Raw genomic sequence first — 22,364 nt, 5'->3', positions numbered from 1 at the left:
ACAATGTTTTTTTTTTAGACCACAGTGGCCACAGTGGAGTCCTCTCATGAACACCAATCTTGACCATAGTTTTACATATAGTTGATGTGTGCACAGAGATATTGGACTGTGCCAGTGATTTCTGTAAATCTTTAGCAGACACTCTCGGGTTCTTTTTTACCTCTCTGACTATTCTGCGCGGAATTCTAGGTGTCATCTTTGGTGGACGGCCACTCCTTGGGAGAGAAGCAACAGTGCCAAACTCTCTCCATTTGTAGACAACTTCTCTGACTGTCGATTGATGAACATCCAGACTTTTAGAGATGGTTTTGTATCCATTCCCAGTTTTATACAAATCAACAATCCTTGATGGCTGGTCTTCAGACAGCTCTTTTGACCGAGCCATGATGCACATCACACGATGCTTCTCATCAAGGCAATTCTTACCAGGTGTGTGTTTTATAGTGGGCAGGGCAGCTTTCAACCACTCATCAGTGATTGGGCACACACCTGACTTGTTTGGTTAAAATGAGTTTCAATAGCTCTTCAAGTCTCCTTAGGCAGAGGGTTCACTTATTTGTTTGTCCCCCTTCTGTCATTGTTCGCATGGTATCCTCATTAAAATATGAAAACCTATAAATGTTTAGGTGATTTTAGTTAAAGAAGACACTGCTTTTACATCTGTGTGATTTTGACAAAGATAGATCACATTTGATGGTGATTTTATGCAGAAATGTGCAAAATGCCATAAGTTTCAGATACTTTTTCATACCACTGTATTTAGCAAGTACTTCACAGCGATTATAGGCTTCTGCACCACTGCAACCCTGGTGAGGATAGGTGGTGCAGATGGAAAATTAAAGGACCCATTGTTGGTGGAAAAAGTTTAGAAATAATTTAGCTTGGTGTCATTTTGAACAGGGGTATGTATTCTTTTTATATACATGCTCTTTTCTAAGCAATCTGAAAGGTTCTTGAATGCAGCTGTGTTGAAGATGGTCCATTGGGGGAGCTCCCAGTTGCATCATGGCTCCATTTTTGTGACAGTTACACAACCATGGCACTCATTCAGGAGCAAGGCCACAATAAAAGTCTTCTTACAAATCAAAGGAGCAGACCAGGAGGGGCCCCTGAGAGCCCACCGGAGTAGGTTTACATGTCTCACTAAGCCTACCTTCTAATCCCCCCTATAGTGTCCGTATCCAGGTTTTTTGCTGTGTAAAAATAGTCAAAGCACATCCAGTGAGAACGTACATTTGAATGCTGTTGCCATCTGTTTGCAGGTATGCGCCCGCCGCCATTGTGCCGCCATGTGATCCGGGGCCTGGTTTAAAAGCTTACCCGGACCGGGGTGGGGGGGACATTGTGGAGAGTTTCACACTTCTCAACATCACGGCATAGTGTCCGGGTGAGTCTGCATCTGCGTTTTACCTTATTTTCTTTTAATCATAAAGTGACCGTTTTGGGTGTTGTTTTGAAAGGTGCAGATACTTTGCAGGGCAAAATGTCGGACGACGAGGAGGCCCAGTATGAGTGAGTAAATAACAATATAGAGACATGATGGAGACATGGGAGACTAATGCCTTGTTTTTGGTTGTGTGTGTGTGTGTTTTGTTGCAGGGAAAACCGTAAGTCTCTTGACACATGCTTTACATAGCAAATGTAAAATGAGTTCTGATCATTTCCGGTCATTTTTGAGCACCACAAAATTTGACCAAACACAGAATTCCAGTCGCTTTAATTAATATTTGGAGATGACACATTTGAGAATACACAGAAATAAAAAATGTTTTTTTTAGCAAGCATAGACAAATATGAGTTTATGTACATACAGTATATATATGTTGTATTGTATGTACATCTTTTTTTATTATTACAGTGATCCATCGTTTTTTGCAGTTAATGGGGACCAGAACCTGCCGCGATAAGTGAAAAACCGTGAAGTAGCACCCCCGCCCCCATTTTTTTTTTTTTTTTTTTTTTTTACGAATTTTTCTTCACAAAATTTCACACAAAAAAATGTGTACAATGTATTTATTCAGATTTAGCATTGGAAAGAGATACATATAAGACGTGTTTTTTCATTTTTTTCTCCCAAAAGTATAATTAAAAAAATATATATGTATATACAGTAAATTCTGTATTTTAAAAAATGTTTTTTAAGCACTTCAAATGTCATAATTATTAAGTTTTAAACATGTTACTGTCCCTCCGAATTATTTTTTTCAACAAAATTAAAGTAGAAAATTCTTGTCTTTATTAAATGCTTCATTGAGTGAGTCCACTCAAATCCGCTAAAGCTACTCACTTACAATGAGTTGCCACAGCAACTGTTTAACAAGCTTCAGCTTTCAAGGATCTGTGGCAACATCAAACCTTAACGTCTGTCAATCATCGTTAACTTTATTAAGCAACTCCAGTGCACTGCCTGACCAACAAAGAGCTGCAGGAGGGAGAGTGAGACTACGTGATCGGCTCAGGACGTCTGATCTGTATTTATTATTTTCTATTTTTTAAATTGAAAAAAAAGTTCACAATGGACTGAAGTTTGAAGCGCGAAGTAGCCAGGGATCACTGTATTATTCCATTTGTATTATTATTATTATTTTTTTAAATTTCTTTTATTGTGATTGTATGTTAAAAAACACTGATGTAGTTTTGCTATTTGGCTAATTATTTATGAAAATGATCCAAAAAGTGACAAGAATAAAAAACACTTTTTATACAGGATAACTGTATTCTTGTATTTTAATTCCATGAATTTTTAAAACATTTTCAGTATTTTCAATTCACATAAATGTTTAAAAAAAATGCAAACTAAATAGTTCAAAATTAAATAACATGATAAAAAATGTAGTAGAAATTAGATATTTTCATTCATTCACCCCTCACCGTCAAAATAATTTGTACGTCCAGCACTGTCAATCACCCTGAAACATTAGTATTCAGTCAATCATCCAACTTTTAAATGAAGTGAGGCAAATAAGTATTCAGTCAACCATCAATTGTGCAAGTTCTCCTACTTAAAAAGACATGAAAGTACCCAAAAATTAACAAGGAAGTGACCCACAATAAACTGACTGGCCTCCACTTATAACTATAGACGGCCAGTTCATTTACACAGACCGACGTGTGTCTCGTTTTCCTCGATGGGGTTTGGTTTCGAAAAAACCTGCGGCCAGTCAACCATGAAAAATTCTTTCAATGTCGCATTTTATTTCCAATAAACTGTACAGTGGGGCAAATAAGTATTTAGTCAACTACTAATTGTGCAAGTTCTCCCACTTGAAAATACTAGAGAGGCCTGTAATTGTCAACACGGGTAAACCTCAATCATGAGAGACAGAGTGTGGAAAAAAAACAACAGAAAATAACATTGTTTGATTTTTAAAGAATTTATTTGCAAATCATGGTGGAAAATAAGTTAATAAGTACTTGTTAATTTTTGGGTACTTTCATGTCACTTCCTGTTGATTTTCCGTCACAATATCACATTTCTAACTTTTGAGAATACACGACAATTCGTTTTTTTGAAGCTCTCTGATTTGCGGTTGTTTGTCGCTAGGCTTCGGGGGCTTTGGAGGTCATAAAGCTGCCCACCACCCTTCCCCAGTCAGCTGCTTATGTTTTCGCTGCCACTTTATTTGCTGCTTTACACGCTTAAGCCCAATGCTTATCGCGGCGCGTGCTAAACCGCCATGCTCCTTTGCTCTTCTGTATTTTTGTCCCACTGCCACCGTCCGGGCAGCTGCGCCCGTCTACCGGGCTGACCTTTATCCCCCTATATGACCCTTCCAGTTCGATTTTTATCACAGCCAATGTGTTAAATGAGCGTTTTCTGTTCTAGGTTTGTCATCAGTGTTTAATCTTATCGGCATTGCTGCTTAACTAACACTTCATGCTTGCTTTGCACAGAAGGGGAGGAAGAGGAAGAGGCGGCAGAGGAAGAGGTGGTAGATGGAGGTAGTGCCGCTAATCTGACCATAAACCCTTAGAGACAGTGGACATCTATTCAAAAGTTATCATTATCTTAACTCATTTACTGTCAGCCCAGGTCAGCGATTATGTGTTGTGGTAGTTAGTAAAGAAATTGATATTGAAAAAAAAATATTGATGGCAATTGATGTCCAATCCATTTTCTCCCAGTTAAAGTGGACTGGACGTTTATTACCGTCAGCGGCAGTCTAAGAGTTAAACTATGTGAAGTCAGACGAGATTTATAAAACAAAACAAAAAACAAATACATACATAATAGAATGAAGAAATAAATAAATAAGCTCCAAGAAAAAATCTTTATTCTGTTATTACAATTTTTTAAAAAATCTTTTAACGTACCGGTACTTTTTTATTTATTTATTTTTTAAAGAATTTTTGGGGGGGGGTATTTTTACACACTATAAGGCACGCCTAAAACCCTTCAATTTTCTCAAAAGCACAAAAAGTGCACCTTATAATGCAATGCGCCTCATATATGGATCAATATTGGTTAATCATGGCATGACATTCCCTTTAGCACAGCACCATCTAGCACCACTACGACTGCTACTGCACCTTAGCACCTTATAATGCGGTGCACCCTATATATTAAAACATTTTTAAAATAGACCATTCATTGAAGGTGCGCCTTATACTCCGATGCGTCTTATAGTGCGGAAAATACAGTAATTAAATGACTTTATTTCCCAAATTTGATTTTTTTCCCCCTCCAATTGAGATATTTCATTATTAATATATATATAAATGTATGTATGTCTGTATTTATATATTTTTTGCCCATCGCAAAACACGTGCAGGCAACACTTAATACTACAATTGGATGTCAAATGGGGCCACATTCTTTCCCGTAGGCCGTAATTTGACCCTGGGCTGCAAGTTTGAGACCCCTGAAAGGCTTAAAATGCAAAGTAATGCCACATTGCCATCTTTAATTTTACTCCATATTTGCAGAGATGACACTCGAGTTAATTTGAATGTGACACACATGCAGCAAACACACATACACCTTAATGGTAGCTGCGTCGAGATTTTGTTTTTGTGTCAATCGCACGTTTGTTGTTCTCGGTCAACTGGAAAAATATCTTTGCATCAAAACTGCAGTCAACGCTAACAAATGACAGACAACAATGAGTGGGCCACTTTGCTTGCTCGTTCAATGTCAGCCCTGGAAGATGTATAGTATTCACAGAGAATGTGTTATAGTAGTTAGTAAAACTTGATAACTCCCATGCCTGCTGTGTTTTTATCACCTTTGTCCTTTTTTTATAGATGGTGACGAGCATGAAGAAGGTGAGGCGTAATATCACGTTTTGCCATGCAGTTACATTGAGTATGTTTTAATATATACATTTGTTGGTGTGTGTGTCAAAGATGCCAAGAGGAAATCAAGGTAAGAGATGATGGCTTTTATTCAATAAATGAAAATTAAAAGCATGCATTATGACCAGTGTCAGTTAATAGTTGATATTACAGTATTATATTTGTATCATTCTAATTGGTAAATTTGACCATTAAACGTACGGTATATTATTATTTGAATATTTACTAGGGCTGTCAAAATTATCGCATTAACGACCAGTTATTATTTTTTTTAATTATTCACGTTAAAATATTTGACGCAATTAACGCACATGCCCCGCTCAAACAGATTAAAATGACAGCACAGGGTCATATGCACTTGTTACTTTGTTGTTTTGGGGAGTTTTGTCCCCCTCTGCTGGCGCTTGGGTGCGACTTATTTTACGGGTTCAGCACCATGAGAATTGTGTAATTATTGACATCAACAATGACAAGCTACTAGTTTACTTTGATTGAAAATTTTACAAATTTTATTCAAACGAAAACATTCAGAGGGGTTTTAATATAAAATTTCTATAACTTGTACTAACATTTATCTTTTAAGAACTACAAGTCTTTCTATCCATGGATCACTTTAACAGAATGTTAATGTTCCACAATTTACAGAAAAAATATGGCATATTTTATAGATGGTTTGAATTGCGATTAATCACAATTAATTAATTTTTAAGCTGTGATTAACTCGATTAAAAATTTTAATCGTTTGACAGCCCTAATATTTACTTATCATATTTTATGGTTCTAATTTGTTCAGGCCTGGTTTTGTTTCCTGCATGTCAGTCCCCAAAATCCCCGACGGCGAAAAAGTGGACTTTGACGTGAGACGAACCGCCATTTCAATCATTATTATCGATTGATTTTTGCTCGATGGAGTGACTGATCGGTGAGATTGGCGTGTCTCCTTCCAGGACATCCACCGCAAGCGGATGGAAAAAGATTTGACTGAGCTCCAGACGCTGATCGAGGATCACTTTGAGAAGCGCAAGAAGGAAGAAGAGGAGCTCCTCAGCCTCACCGACCGCATCGTGAGCTTTCCCGTCCATCCATTGCCTACGGATAACATCATCAACCCCTTTGCAACTCTTGCTCCTCTGTCACCCTTTAAGGAGAAGCGGCGATCAGAGAGGGCTGAGCAGATGAAGATCAGAGCAGAGAGGGAAAAAGAGCGGCAAAACAAAATGGCCGTGAGTCTGACCCAAGTCTCGTTTTTCTCGATGAGGTTTGGTTTTTGGTTTAGAAAAAAAAAAAAAAAAAAAAAAACAGCGGATAGTCAAACATGGAAAATTGGTTTCAATGTCGCATGTTTCTAATAAGCGAAACATACCTAAAAATAAATAAATTAATTAATTAATTAATAAAAACCTTCATCCATGTTATTCAAAACGAGCGGGACAGGGTGGGAATGCTCATCTCTTAGTGCCACCAATCCATTTTGATTGAGAGGGGACGAATGAACAACTGTCAAAATGAATTGGACATCTACTGCCATGAATGGCAGCCAATGAGCCAAACCTACCACCAACCCTCACAGTTTAACGACGATAAGTTAAAAACATAACATGAGCTGCATTTTGTCCCAAATAAACTGGCCAAACAATTGAGCATTTAATTGACCAGTTGGTTGACTTGTTGAATTGTGTAGTTAATTGACTGGTTGGCAATATTTTTTAACTAAAAAAATGAGTTTTCCCACTTTTTGATTCAATAAAGATGTACATTTGTTAGTTGTGCGACATTTCGCGTCTAAAATGTTGCCTAGATTATTCATTTTTTCACACACTTAACTGACGTCTAAATTTACACCTCAAACAATAGAGAAGTTTGCAACAATTTGTCAGTAATAGGTTGACTTTCCATTCTCAAAAAGCTATAAGTTGTCAATTTATTACTAGCAATTGTTTTCCAATTATAAGGGGATTGCACTCTTTAGCCTCCCAGGGAAGGTTTACTCAGGGCTACTGGAGAAGAGGGTCCGTCGGGAAGTTGAATCTCTGATCCAGGGGGAGCAGTTTGGTTTTCGTCCTGGCGCGGAACAGTGGATCAACTCTATGCCCTCAGCAGGGTTCTCGGGCGGTCATGCGAGTTCGCCCAACCAGTCTACATGTGTTTTGTGGACTTGGAGAAGACGTTTGACCGTGTCCCCCAGGGAGTCCAGCAGGGCGGGTGCTCCGGGTGTATGTTGAATCGGAATCCCTGATACAGTGGGTCGAGTCCCTGTATAACCGGTGTCAGGGTTTGGTCCTCATAGCTGGTTGTAAGTCAGATCCGTTTCCAGTGAGGGTTGGACGCCGCCAAGGCTGCCTAATGTCACCAGTTCTCTTCATCACTTTTAAGGATAGAATATCTAGGCGCAGCCGAGGCATTCAGGGGGTCCTTTTTGGTGGCCTCAGTATTGCCTCTCTGCATTTTGCAGGTGATGTAGTTCTGTTGGTTTCATCAGGCTGTGACCTTCAACTCTCAACGCGGTCGGGATGAGAATCAGCACCTCCAAATCCATGACCGTTGTCCTCAGTTGGGAAACGGTGGATTGCCCTCTCTTGGTCAGAGATGAGGAGTTCAAGTATCTCGGGGTCTTGTTCACGAGAGATCGAGATGAGCCGAAAAGCAAAGCTCTCTATTTACCGGTTGATCTATGTTCCTAACGTCACCTATGGTCAAGAGATGTGGGTTGTGACCGAAAGAACAAGAACACGGATACAAGCGGCTGAAATGAGTTCCCTCCGTAGGGTGTCCAGGCTCTCCCTTAGAGATAAGATGAGAAGCTTGTTTATCTGAGAGAGGCTAGGAGTAGAGCTGCTGCTCTGCATTGAGAGGAGCCAGATGGGGTGGCTCGCGCATCTTATTGGGGCGCCTGCCTGGTGAGGTGTTCTGGGCACATCCTACTGGGAGGTGGCCGCGGGGCCGACCCAGGACACGCTGGCCTGGGAACGCCTTGTGATCCCCCCAAGAAGAGCTGAATGATGTGGTTGGGGAGAGGAAAATCTGGACCTCCCTGCTGTAGCTGCTGCCTGTGCGACCTGACCTCAATGGATGGATAACTAGCAAATGAACTGATATGTGCCAGGACGTGGAAGCGAGGTGTACCCAAATGCAGGGAAACGGGGAGACGAGGCAAGGTGGAGGTGGACTCAAAATGGTTTTAATGATAAACAAAAGTCAAAAAAAGCAAAGCACAAACCAAACTCGAGGAGAACTAAAGACTGGGAATCAGACTTTAGTTACAGGATACAGGAACACCAGGCATAGACGTGGAACGTGAGGGGAAAAGAATGACGCAACAAAGACTGACAGAACATGGGGCACTTAAATACAGACACGGGATAACGAGACAATGTGGAACAGGTGGGTGATACAAGAGACAGCGGATTGGTCAGCACACAAGGAGCAGGCCACAACAGGTGAAATCAATGGGTAATCACAATGACCAGACACAGTAGGGCTCAATCTTAACAGAACTGAACTCAAGGGAGGACAATATGCATCCTTTGACATCTAATGAACTGACTAGTATCTTGTATTTTGCATTAATGAACTAACTTCCAGTTTGACAATTTCATTTATCGTGATTGTTCAACCTGTCATATTTTATTGACAATTTTTGAAATATTGTTTTAGGAGGAGAAAGCAAGGAAGGAAGAGGAAGAGGCCAAGAAGAAAGCTGACGACGAAGCCAGGAAAAAGTTGATCTTGAGCAACTTGAGCTTCACCGGCTATAAAGTATCTAAATATTAGGGTTCTCACATACAATATTCTAAAAATTGATTCCTTTTTTTTTTTTTGTAGACACAGACTGGAACTAAGCGACAGACTGAACGCGAGAAGAAGAGAAAGATCCTCAACGACCGCCGCAAGGACTTAAACATCGATAACATGAGGGAGGACAAACTCAGGTAGCGATCTGGCAAACCTATCGTGCAACCTATCGATCTATTTATCACTATGTACGTGTCTATGCAGGGAAAAGGCTAATGAGCTTATGGATTGGATGCGGCAGCTGGAGGCCGAGAAATTTGAGCTTCAGTACAAATACATGAAGCAGAAATATGAGGTGACCCTAGCAGCCACAAACGATTATTTCAATAGTTGATTATGAAGGAATTCTTATTTAAAATCTGCCTGCATGAATGCATTCTTGAAATCTGCTGATGACCACTGTTAATTTAAAAAAAAGGGATATTTGCACATTGGCAGACATGAGCAAGTGGCAGGACTGCAAGTAAACAATGTGCCGTTTTAGTAACCACGGTGGATTCACCATGAAATTCACAGTATTCAGAATCAATGCGGAATCTCAACAACAATCCAATTTGATTGGGAGGCTGTCAGCGATCTCTGCCAGCCCACCAGTCAAAATGGATTTGGAGGTCTAGCGCCATCAATGGCACTTTAAGAGTTAACCAGAGTAGATGTTTTGAGAGAATTGATATATATCAGTGTTTTTCAACCGTGCCGTGGAAAATCATGTACTTTCACCAAAATGTTAAAAAAATTTCTGGAAAATGAATCCGCAAATGTACCGTTGCTGAGTGTCTGTGCTGTCCAATGGTCAGAATCATGCAATACTCTTTCATATCAGTAGGTGTCAATAGGTAGCTAATAACTTTGTTTAGTGATTTATATGAGGTAAGAGTGGCATTGGGGCTAGCGGTAGCGGCCAGTGACTAGCAGCCAGTACCTACCTAGCTAAAGTGTAAGGGTGACAGCAATGTTAAAAGTTTTTATAAAGTAGAGATGCGAACTCAGTACTGGACAAATTCATTGAAATGGGATTTAAAGGAAACAAAGACCATTTGTTCTCTGGTGTAAGGCTATAGCTTTTGCTTATAGCCTTGCACCAATCTTTCATTGGTATTTACACTAAAATTTAAAGAACTGAACATAGTGGGATTAACTTTCAACGGGTATGCACTGATACCAACTCCAATAAAGAAGCCCAGGTGTCACACTGAGTGAGTAATCATTCTTAGAAAATGTTTTTCTTTTTGTTTGATTCCTAGTCAATACACCTTATAGTCTACAAAAATTAAGATTTTGCTGGTGGCATGCCTTGTGATTTTTTTCATGAAAAAAGTGTGCCGTGGTTGAAAAACACTGATATGACTAACATGATCTTTTAAGATCAGCAGGGGCTCTAAGGTTGAGCCCTGCGGAACACCCTTGATGTGCTTAACTCATTCCGTGAATAGCAGCCAATGAGTTAAACCAACAACATTCGCTTCATAATGATGTGACTAACGTGTACTTGCACACTCACAGGTGACCGTGCTGAGGAACCGCGTCACAGACCACCAAAAAGTGTAAGTCCACGCAATTAATCAAGACTGGCATCCTCAGCAGACTTATAGATAATCACACATCCAAATAAAACAGCATGAAGGTCTTAACAAGAAGCAGGGGCCTTTAACAGCTGTGAGGGTCAGCTGCCTGCTTGCTAAGTGGGCTACGTAGGGGGCTTAAGTGGGACAAAAAGGTGCCTCAAGTGTGACTGTGTGACAAACCTGTAAAGGCGGGAGGGAGAGGGCGGCAAGATGAGGTACAACAGCTGAGAAGTCTTAAATGCAACACGATCATTTGGTGACCCCGACGCCATTCAAATCACGCCGCTAAAAACAACAACACATGGTTTGTAGGGGAGTCAAATGTGCTGATTTGAGCTTTGTTTGTCAGTTCAAAGGGAACGAGAAGCAAACGAGGCCTGAGGAAGTAACAACAAGAGTCTTCGTGTTTACAAAAACAATAAAGCATCTTCATGATTGCCTAAAGAGATACAATGGCATTGTTTGTTTCCGCGTGTTTATTTTGTGAGTTTTCCTTCCCTCTTCCACACTCTTGTTTTTGCCTTTTTTCATCCAAGGAAAAGGGTTGTCAAAAGTATCGGAGTATCGATACTGAAATGTTGTATTCGGACATGATATTTGATTGCAAAAGTATCAACTCAGTAACTTGTGTTTGTGCTACAATAGGACACCAAACATTTTTGTCATCAGAGGTGGGTAGAGCACCCAACAACTTTACTCAAGTAAGAGTAGCATTACTTCAAAATGTTACTTAAGCAAATTTAAAAATGTTTTCAGTGAAAATAATACTCAAGTAATGACTAACATTGTGAGTAACTGCTTCCTGTGTGATATTTTTTAAACAATAGTACATCTTTTTTTATTACGTCATTTATATGAGCTGTTTATTTTTATACTGTACTATAACGAATTACATGATCATACTAGGACAAAACGATACATAAAATAATCTAATTCAGAATAGAGAATTGAACATCTCCCCTCCAAAGAGCGCTAAGCCCCCTTGTGGAACAAAACATAACCTACTATGAAATTTATACGAGCATGTCTTTGGTTCACCGTGGTCTTTTGGCGCCACATAAAAACTGGGAGAGAGATCCAAATTTTCGAGTAATGTTGACTATTTCAAATTGTTTAATTTCTACGCCACTTTAAAGACGCCACGTGATTGAACAGGCCGGCGTAATCAGGACTTGCGACTTCAAGCTTTTACAATTATCTTGTCCACACAAAATCAGCCTATTCTCATGAAAATTTGAAAAACTTCAAGAGCTTGGAGGCTTATAAATACTTCGTTGCTGGTTGGGTGAAACAGGTCCTCGTCCACGAAAATTCGGCAGGAATCTATCTTGTGCTTGGAAAGGTGAGTTACGAAATTTTCAATTCAAAATCTTTTGTTATTGCTAAAATCCACTGTCAAGTCTAATGTATTTCATGTCGTTTGTCAATGGAGTTAAGGCTTTTAATGTTTATATGGTTTAGCGATAGCACTCTCACTACATACATACGTGTATGTTGTCGGCGATTAGCCTAGCAATGATCTTAATTGTGGTTATTTGTCAGCCCCGTAGACGAGGCCAGTTTCTTTCACTTGGTACCAGCTAAATATTATTCAAAAAATAACGATGGTGGAAGAAAGGGAAGTCACAAACATCTTGAATTTGAAACTATGTCGTACTACGTCGTATGTTGTCGGCGATTAGCCTCGCAATGATCTTAATTGTGGTTATTTGTCAGCCCCGTAGACGAGGCCAGTTTCTTTCACTTGGTACCAGCTAAATATTATTCAAAAAATAACGATGGTGGAAGAAAGGGAAGTCACAAACATCTTGAATTTGAAACTATGTCGTACTACGTCGTATGTTGTCGGTGATTAGCCTCGCAATGATCTTAATTGTGGTTATTTGTCAGCCCAAAACCCTCTAAGTATATCTTAAATGCATCTTACCGGATATAAAATGACTCCTACATAGTCTGTGGTGATTTTTTGGTGCCCAGTTTTCACGTCGAATTGCAGCCGTCCATTTCGCTCTCCTCTTTGGATCCCTCGGAATACGGTAAAACTTCAAGTCTCTCCTTCCATCTTCTCTGTTAGTGCAACCAACAGCCACACACGCCTTCACCATTTTGATTATTAATGTTAAGGAGCAGAAAAACACGCCGTAAATAGGAGAAATGTACGTAGCCGTAACAGGTTAACACTATGTTTTGACGGACAAGTGGGCGGTACCATTCAGGAGAGCGGAGTTGTGACGTCACGTGGGTAGGGTCTATACCGAGCGCTCACTTACTTCCTGCATTTATGACGTCACGGGCGGGACGTCCGCGTGTGACGTCACCGTATGGGGGTTGAGTTTTTAGCCCTAGTAAATTTATTTTTCTTTCCAAATGTTGTTTAGGTGCAGTGCTACCAGTATTTTATTGTATTTAATTTACAATGAAGTTAATATGGTATAAAGTGGAGTTGTAGAGCAGAGACCAGACTTTTTGAGTTAATTGGTTTGAGGGGAGGGGCCTGCAGAATTATAAAGAGGCAGAGCCGTGGAGAAAGCGAGATGCGACACTCGCCGAGGGTGGTCAGTGGTCACGTGGTTCATGTAGGCGCGAGTAGTTCCAAGCACAAGCAGCGCTGTAATTGTTAATGGAACTGACAGCGGTGATTGAGTCATTTGCAGGAAAATGGACAAGAGTCACGCATCCAAGTACTTTTTTGATTATGTCATTGTATTATAACATATGTAAATGCTGGTTTTACATTTGGAGTGGTAAGGCGACAACTGAAAACTATGTAACCTTATACGCAGAAAGGAACTTTCCCATGATGTGGAGTGAAAATTTCATGTTTAGCATTAGCACGGGATATCGACTTTTACATTGAAATGCATGATTTTTTTTTTTCACAACTAGAATAGTTTTTTTTCCCAGGGAATGTTTACATTTCCTTGATTCACCTATCTGCGGTAATATATTAAAGATCACACCATGTAGTGTATATGGCGGAAAACACAGACAAGACTGAAAAAGTAGTTTCTGCTCTTGCACTCCTCTTTAAAAGAAACTGCTGTATTTTACGCCAAAACAACTGTTGTGTTTGACAGACAATGTATATATGCTGCCATAGCAGATTCATGGCGCATTAAGCCCCCCAACTATTTTTAATTTGTCCGTTTTACCCTGGAAACCCCCGTTAACAGACGTCTCGCAACCGCTTTTGTTTCAACCCAGCCATAAAACGAAGGTAATTAATTATATTCATCATTTAAAATGTAATTTCTAGCTTACAATCATTAATGTCTAATATTTCGTTTTAAAAAATGACCTTAAAAAATTATTCACTCGCATATTTTAAACTTTTAAACAAATTACATCACAATGAAAAAAATGGTGTCTGTAAAATAAGTCAAGGATATCAACCTCATAACTATCGCTTAATTGAATTTTTTGGGGTTACTGTCGCATTTTCTCCAATGTCCAAAGCCAGAAAGAAAAAAAAAAAAAAAAAAAAAAACGTTTAAAAGGGTAAATATATGAAAGAAAATCTCGACCACTCCTTGATGTCTGCAATTTCTGCAAGCGACCCTTGTTTAATTACCATGTTTCACCCATAAAATCCCCCAAAAATCCAGCTGTGGCCATTCACAGCTGTGTCTTGACAGCCGGTGATACATGCTACAAGGGAGTTTTTGGATCGAAACAAGGTAAGTACGCGATAATAGCTCGTTAAAATCATGGCGTCTCTAATTCTGTCGTCGCGTGCTCTCACCTCCAGATAGGGTTTCACCGTTTTTTTTTAAAATGCCCTCCAGTTCAAAACGTTTCTTCCACCAGAAAAATTGAGATTTTAAGCTTTCCAATGATGTATCACACATGCATATCGGACAATTTTGAAAGTTGGCCAAATTAGGTAGTCTCAGAGCGGAACTTCAAGTCACCTGAGTGTTTTCCGCCTTATAGATTTTCAAAGTTGCATAATATCAGGTTGTCATTATAATGAGAGGAGACTGACTGGCTTGTGTTGGTGGTAATTTTATTGCAAACAGTGATGGTGGATTATAGAGCTGAAACATTTCCCTGAATTAGTTCTACCGAGTAGCATTTCTCACTATTAGAATAAGGTCAAATTACAGTTACATACTCAGACATTACAACACAAAACGATGCAAACAGGGAAAGATCGGCTAAAAAGCTTTTAGAACCCACAGTTAGCCTAAGATTTCACCGCAGTCACCTGAAAGAAAACATCTCTTCTGCAATTGTTGACCGATTTATATATATGGGGGAAAAAACTCATTCCTGCAAGATGGATCGTAGCTTCGTACAAGGCATGTAGTAATCAACTTTTAAAGTCATATGCCACTTAGCAAGCATCCAAACTCAAAGGTATATTTTTCTTTTTACATATAGACTGGCCTTACTTAAATCCATTAAGATATTCTAAATAACAGTGGCTAAAGGATGTTGCATTTAATAGGTATGCCTATGACAAACAGGATTTTTTTTTCCTATTTTAAGGAGACACAATCTTTTTTTTCTTTTTGAAATAATAAAACCCAAAAAGCTTTCTGTGTCACTTGCCAGCATGATGATATCACTCATCCAGACATCATAAATACATTCTGTTAAAAAGAAAAGGGGGGGGGGAAACTATTGCATGGTTCATCTGGCCTAAAACACAGTCACTACATAAACACATTAACACATGTGCACTTAAATTAACAATGAGCCATCACATTTGGGCCACCTTTTGCGGCTTGAATCCAACGCCAACGTTTTCCCACCTCACACAGACAAAACATAAATTAAACAGAGCAAAAAGACATTTGCGAGTAATCGACGAGGGTCAAGTACAGTAATTAGGTTAGCTAAAACACAGGGACCGACTGGATTAGTGTGTCAGCTAGTCCTTCACTAGCACAGGACGCTGGCCTAAAAGTGCCGTCGCAGCTTGTGACAGGAGCAGGGTCTCTCTTCACACAAAGAAACGATAACCACAACGCCTAATATGAAGTGGGTGAAATACGGGCGCGTTTCCTAAGGGAAAATAAGTGGAAGGACACGTCTTGTGATGATAAGCAGCAATCGGATAAGTGACAGTCGTCCCTTGGTGGTGCAATGTAAGAGAACGGAGAATTTTATAGGTAGGGGTACTGTGCGAGGCGTCTGGGGCTCAGCTGGTAGGCACCGTACGCCTCGGCCCGCGGCGTCACGCTCACATAAGGAGAGGCTGCCGCGAACTGCTGTTGGTAGACCGCCGGCAGGCCGTGTAGCAGACTGCTAACCGACTCCTTGCGGCTGGTCGAGTCTCTCCTGGAGGAGGAAGAGGAAGAAGAGGAAGCGTACGCGGCTCCATAGGCAGAGGGGGAGTGTCCGTGGGCGCCGTGGCCGCGGCCCAGCAGCTGCTCCATGACCTGAGAGGCGGACGAGAGGGCGGTGGAGGCCGGGTACGTGTACAGGCCCGGCCCGGTGGCCGAGACCGAGGCCAGGGCCGACACCTCGGGGAAGTTGTAGTGTGGCGCAGAGGCGGCCACCGGGAAGGTCTGCTGGCGGCGCAAGGACGAGTCACCGTGGGTAGCCCCCGTACGCTCCTGAGATGAAGACACCAGGGGCTGGACCTTGAAAACCCACAACAAAATCAGTGTTAGCGAATAGATGGGAGACTATTGCAGTGTGAAGACTAAAGTTAAAAACAGCCTGACCTGGCTGAGGTTTAAGGGGCGTGACTGGCTCAGCATCAGTCCGTGTCGCTCCAGGCTCTCCCCTGAACTACTTGGCTGCTGATGAGACACTCTCTTGGGTTTCATGTAGTTCACTGGAAATGTAAAAATGTAAAAAAATTTTTTTTAAAAAATCATGTCAACTAATGCTGCAACGATTAATGGATTAAATCTAGTGATTTGAAAAGCTCATTCAAATGTTCTACTTCAATTGTTCGTTTAATTACAGTGGCGTTGCAATGGTTTGATTTGAAAGTGGTTTACAGTTTTTAGTTTTATTCATTTGGGAGGATACGCTGCCCTCTAGTGGCATCGGTGAATATGACATAACATTGAGACTCCTTTGAGCACTGTGGCGTCAATGGGCAGAGCAAGCTTTTGGTATGAAATAAAATGCATAAAAAGCTCTTTTCAATACTGTTAAATCTGAATAAATACACTGATCACACCCAAAGTGATATTTTTTAATGTAAATAAAAAATCCTACTTTGCGGAATTTTGATTTTCGTGGGCGGTCCCAATAAACAGCGAAAAACGAGGGATCAGTGTACTACTGTTCCTGTGTAAATTTGTAGAATTTGTACACAGTGGTACCTCTACTTACGAACGTCCCTGCATACAGAATTTTTAGGGTAAGACACACCTCAACGGGAAAATATTAGGGCTGCAGCTATCGATTATTTTAGTAGTCGATTAATCGATGAACTAGTTAGTTCAAATAATCGAGTCATCGGATAAGGAACATAAAAAAAATAATAAAATACTTGAGCTGAGCCTCAAACGATATAAAAAATAAATGAGGATCCAAGTACAACAAAAGAACAATTGGCTAACGTACGTCACAAAAGTCTGCTAGCTTAAATGCTATAAAATGCTAATTTTTTTTGCAATGCTCTAAACAAATGGTTGAATGAATGAATGAAATATTTATTGTCATCATCATCGGTATCATTGACAATCATTGACAATTACAAATTGTGATATGATTTGCCCGAAGGAAGGAACCAAAGAAGAAGACAAAGGCTGACGGGAGGAAGCATATGCTTATCAAACGCATATTCCCACAAAAAACTGCTAAATATACCTATAAACTAAATTACGAATGCATTAAAAAAAAAAAAAAAACTTGTAAAACAAAAAAGCTTATGCTGGTCTTAACAGGGAGCAGCTGGATTCAGCCATGTGAAATGAGTTCTATTCCCTGTTGCCACTAAAGGGCAGTGTATCTGCACAAATCCAAAAACTAAATGCAAACACTTTCAAAACAAACCACGACAACGCCACTTTATTTCTTTTTTCTTTTTTTTTTTTTAAACCTGTCCTGTTCAGCTGTTTGACACAGAGAATGGAAGTCTAAGTGCCCGGATTCTGAACAGTTTTAATGTTTCACATGGAGAGTCTGACATACTCCCATTGTGATCATTCAAAATACCTTTTTATTATGACAAAGCAGCGAACAGGAAGGGATTATGGGGGGACAGAAGAAAAGAAATACAAGAGAAGAAAGAAAAGAAACACATACACAAACAACAACAAGAAATACATTGAACATCTAAACTAGTTACTAATATGCTGGTGCTATCGTCAGCGAGATGTATTTCCGGTTTACACCATGTGGGGGCCAATGAAAGAGGAGAATGGGGGTGGGGGTGTCTATAAGACTATAAGCTAAGTGATTGGAAGGGGTAGAGTGTACACGCCACTTTATTTCATTGAATACTTGAAGCAGCAAAATTTAATTTGAATCTTTTTCCTGATCGAAATACTCAAATTAATCGATTAATTGTTGCAGATATTGCCTCTTGTTAAGAAAGACATTTCAGGATAAGAAAGGCAAAAATACAGTAGGGCTGGTACTCGCTTATACTCGTAACATACTTATATACCTGCGCTGCCATTGGCCATTGCTCAGCATTCCTGTCATCCAATTGGCTAAGAGGGACCTCGTGTTCGACAGCTTTACATGAGTGTATTAACTTTTATTTTTTACTCTAGTCTTGGTTTTTAGATTGCACAACCCAGATTTTATGTTTACTGTGCAATAATCTAATTGTAACATGGATTTGTCACATGTTTTGATGCATTTTTATGCATCGTAAAAGATTTACGTATGAATTTTGGGGTGCTTGGAATAGATTAAGGCATTTAAAGGGAAAATGTGTCTCTACTTACAGAATTTTCAAGTTAAGAAACTACTACTAATTTCGTAAGTAGAGGTACCACTGTGTTTATATACAGTATACTGTACATATATATACATATACTTATATGCTACTGCAAGCATAAACACTTGTTTGATTTAAATCTCCAAAACTTATTCTGCAACGCCTTAAATGTTTTCGGACTACTCGATTAATCCAACTGATTAATGGAGGACTTAAATAACTGATTGCTTCAGCCCTAATGTCAACTATTATCACGTTCAATAAAAAAATAACCTTAAAAGACAGACGGCTGAGGAATGAGCATGCTTTTTACCAGTCTCTGGGCGGCTTCGTGAAGCGGCTCCTCTCTCAGGCGCCTGAACTTTGACTGAAGGTGCCACCACAGCCAGAGATTTGGCCTGACGTGACGAAGCGGCGCTGGTTGCGTTAAGTGCGCGGGGACGCGGTGTCAAGGGGCTGGCGGTCGACGAGTCAGAGTCGTGCACGGTCACGCAGCTGATGACATTGGTGCGCTGGCCCAATGTAACATTGCTGCAAAAGTGAAATGACCAGAGTTCAAAATCCACGCTTTGCTGTGTAAAACATTCTGAAAAGGCGTCATCGAATACCCACTTGGCTGGGTGAAACTTGCGTTCATCTTCAGTGTCTGTGTCACTGTGGATCGTGATGATGCTGACTGCCGGGCTGGGGGTGTCGGAGATGACGATGGGCTGTGACATAGTGGCCATGAGGCTGGATGATGTCACAGCATTGGCGCTGAGCACTGATGCAGTGGAGATACCCCTAAACACAAGTGGTAAAAACAATGAGTAGCCAGACTAAAGGCCTTATCCAGACTAGCAGCCAAAATCTAATAACTAGCCCATCCAGATTAAAACTGGATGGCTGTTTTTAGACTGAACAGTCAAAAGCGCAGAACTCTTAATTTTTGCGAGACTGATTGAACCCACATAGGGGAGGTGGTTTCAAATCAGATATGGACAGGATGCTTCTCAGTCTGAACAGCTCAGATGGGATTTGACTGTCCATGACATCACTAAATGACTAGATGACGCATTCGTTTCCAAAACCTGTCAGGTGTGTCAATAAAGTCGCCCAGTCTAAACAGGCCTAGATCTGATTTGGACACAGGCCTAAAAATCAGATTTGAGGAATTCGACTGGAATCAGAAAGGCTTCGTTCAGACGGAAGGCATAAATTTGTAAGGACAGTCAGGTTTTAAACAGCACAGAGGGAGCAATTAAATTGTCTTTGATCAAATCACATGATTGGAGATCTGATCCAATCACATCATTTTTAGAAGATCGGCACATCCAGCTCTCTGTCACTAGCCACGTTTACATGCTGACTTTTATTCATACCGATTCAAATCATTCCGAATGGATATTTCAGATCAGCTGTTTACATGTCACTTCATCTATTCCGATCCAGCATTTACATGCGACTGCCTTTATTCCGAAAGGACGTTTGACAACTGCCGTCTGACATGCGCAGATTAATCAAAACAAAGCGTCACGTTGCAAAACATGGAGATCGATCGTCGGAGTGCTGCTGTTTTAACTTTAACCCACTTGTTGTGTTTGTAGGGGTCGTATCCGCTTCTGCTGTTTTGCTCTTTTGCCTTGTAGTAGCCGGTTTTCCACCGGTTTCTAATCTGGTCAACGCTCCGGTCTATTACGGCTTCGTGTAACCTCTCGTGAACTCTTTTAAATAGTTCACTGTTCCTCGTTTTACGCCCGTCTAAGCGAGCAATTATATTCAATTCTTTTAAAGTTTGAATTAAATACAATCTTTCCGCCGGACTCCAATTAGGTGCGCTGTGCTTGGAAGCCATGTTGCAAGTGACGTTACTTACGTCACAAAGTGACGTCACAACGTCAGTACGGAGCATGTGCAGAAAGAACGCAACCAGACACCATTCCGCTTCCCTGTTTACATGATATAATTTTACTTCTAATCGGTTTGGGAAAAGGAATATTCCACCCCTGTGAATCGGAATGAAATTCCATTCGGTTTGGGCCTGTTCATTCCGAATGAGGTGTTTATATGGAACACATATATTCGGTTTGAACAAATATTCCGATTGTAACTGGAATATTTGGCTCCATGTAAACGTGGCAACTGACCTGTTTCTGTTTTCTCCTCGCCTGGCTTTGACCTTCTTCCTCTCCTGCTGAGTTTTGGTTTGTGCTGTGCTCCTAAAAAAGGATGAAACATGTTAACTCTCACAGTGCCATTTGCAGTAGGTACATTGGGGCAAATAATAAGGGTGTAACGGTACATGTAATAGTCTTGAACCGTTTCGGTACGTGGTAGTCGGTTCGGAACGGACGCGTACCGAACGAGTTTCTGACGTAATATTACCCTTACTTTTCGAGGCTGTGAGTCGATCGGGTTACAGTTTCTTTGTGTAAATTTGACCAACAGGTCTATACCAAAAGTTCATCTCAATACTCTTATGTACCCTTTGTTGGCAATAACGGAGGCCAAACGTTTTCTGTAACTCTTCACAAGGTTTTCAGACACTGTTGCTGGTATTTTGACCCATTCCTCCATGCAGATCTCCTCTAGAGCAGTGATGTTTTGGGGCGGTCGTTGGGCAACACGGACTTTCAACTCCCTCCTCATCCCGTGGCGTCAAAATGATAAGAACGGGGACCAAAAATCCCAGAACAACACGGGGGGACCTAGTATAAGTAACACAATGCGCCAAAGAGGACTGGGAGAATGTGTTATGGTCAGATGAAACCAAAATAGAACTTTTTGGTAGAAACACAGGTTCTCTTGTTTGGAGGAAAAAGAATACTGAACTGCACCATACCCACTGTGAAGCATGGGAGTGGAAACATCATGCTTTGGGGATGTTTTTCTGCAAAGGGACCAGGATGACTGATCTGTGTAAAGGAAAGAATGAATGGGGCCATGTATTGAGAGATTTTGAGTGAAAATCTCCTTCCATCAGCAAGTGCATTGCAGATGAGACGTGGCGGGGTCTTTCAGCATGACAATGATCCCAAACTCACAGCCAGGGCAACAAAGGAGTGGCTTAGTAAGAAGCATTTCAAAGTCCTGGAGTGGCCTAGCCAGGCTCATGGTCTCAACCCCATAGAAAATCTGCAGAAGGAGTTGAAAGTCCGTCTTGCCCAACGACAGCCCCAAAACATCACTGCTCTAGAGGAGATCTGCATGGAGGAATGGGCCAAAATACCAACAACGGTGTGTGAAACGCTTGTGAAGAGTTACAGAAAACGTTTGGCCTCCGTTATTGCCAACAAAGGGTACATAACAAAGTATTGAGATGAACTTTAGATATTGACCAAATACTTACTTTTCCACCATGATTTGCAAATAAATTATTTAAAAATCACACAATGTGATTTTCCTTTTTTTTTTCCCCACATTCTGTCTCTCTTTGTTGAGGTTTAACCATGTTGACAATTACAGGCCTCTCTAATATTTTCAAGTGGGAGAACTTGCACAATCAGTGGTTGACTAAATACTTATTTGCCCCATTGTATGTTTACATGGACACTTATTCAGATTAAAAGCCTCGTCAAAATAAAAATGCTTTATGTACACACCCCATTTGCAATATTCTAACCCAATCCTGCCCATTTCCGATCAAGATTCTTTTCCGAATGAGAGGGGTGATTTATGCCGATTGGTAATCCAATCGCCGTGAATGTAAACACTTTATTCCAAAATTTTGGAACAAACCGTCTCTACGTGTGACATTAGAATACAGGTAGTCCCCAGATTACGGCGCACCAGACTTACGTGATTTCGACTATGACATTTTTTATAAGGTTGACTTGTTTTGTGATGCATGCTTTTATTTTGGCACAGGAAGCGTA

At 40.5% G+C, this 22,364-nt stretch overlaps 2 protein-coding genes across 5 annotated transcripts in view; one reads left to right on the top strand and one right to left on the bottom strand.

Annotated features, from left to right (window-relative positions):
- The first annotated feature begins 1,336 nt into the window (after nucleotides 1-1,336).
- Nucleotides 1,337-11,109, top strand: tnnt2b (troponin T type 2b (cardiac)). The gene is made up of 12 exons (XM_057845924.1): nucleotides 1,337-1,387; nucleotides 1,461-1,512; nucleotides 5,245-5,265; nucleotides 5,347-5,365; nucleotides 6,089-6,152; nucleotides 6,243-6,359; nucleotides 6,441-6,518; nucleotides 8,950-9,051; nucleotides 9,118-9,224; nucleotides 9,292-9,382; nucleotides 10,591-10,631; nucleotides 11,002-11,109. The coding sequence occupies exons 2-12, from the start codon at nucleotides 1,509-1,511 to the stop codon at nucleotides 11,039-11,041; spliced, it is 684 nt and encodes a 227-aa protein (XP_057701907.1). The 5' UTR covers nucleotides 1,337-1,387; nucleotides 1,461-1,508; the 3' UTR covers nucleotides 11,042-11,109.
- Nucleotides 11,110-14,498: 3,389 nt separating this feature from the next.
- LOC130921795 (homeodomain-interacting protein kinase 1) overlaps nucleotides 14,499-22,364 on the bottom strand; it is a 41,894-nt gene continuing 34,028 nt past the window's right edge. For 2 of the 4 annotated variants that reach the window (XM_057846077.1, XM_057846078.1), the window contains exons 14-18: nucleotides 20,637-20,708; nucleotides 19,123-19,293; nucleotides 18,824-19,041; nucleotides 16,328-16,440; nucleotides 14,499-16,243 (exon numbers count right to left, since the gene is read on the bottom strand). In XM_057846077.1, coding sequence (XP_057702060.1) covers nucleotides 15,764-16,243; nucleotides 16,328-16,440; nucleotides 18,824-19,041; nucleotides 19,123-19,293; nucleotides 20,637-20,708 — 1,054 coding nt within the window. In that variant the 3' untranslated portion in view covers nucleotides 14,499-15,763. The remainder of the gene's footprint in view (nucleotides 16,244-16,327; nucleotides 16,441-18,823; nucleotides 19,042-19,122; nucleotides 19,294-20,636; nucleotides 20,709-22,364) is intronic. The other 2 variants (XM_057846080.1, XM_057846079.1) reach the window with 2 other exon arrangements.

The sequence above is a fragment of the Corythoichthys intestinalis genome, chromosome 9 (genome assembly GCF_030265065.1).
Source record: "Corythoichthys intestinalis isolate RoL2023-P3 chromosome 9, ASM3026506v1, whole genome shotgun sequence".
NCBI classification, from domain to species: Eukaryota; Metazoa; Chordata; class Actinopteri; order Syngnathiformes; family Syngnathidae; genus Corythoichthys; species Corythoichthys intestinalis.
The sequence above is the reverse complement of the archived record's forward strand: the minus strand, read 5'-3'. Positions and strand labels throughout refer to the sequence as shown.

Bases quoted from the DNA above. Each gene is read 5' to 3' on its own strand.
- tnnt2b (XM_057845924.1), top strand. The intron at 6,519-8,949 runs GTGAGTCTGACC...ATATTGTTTTAG, and splicing joins AGCGGCAAAACAAAATGGCC to GAGGAGAAAGCAAGGAAGGA. The intron at 10,632-11,001 runs GTAAGTCCACGC...TTTGTTTGTCAG, and splicing joins GTCACAGACCACCAAAAAGT to TTCAAAGGGAACGAGAAGCA.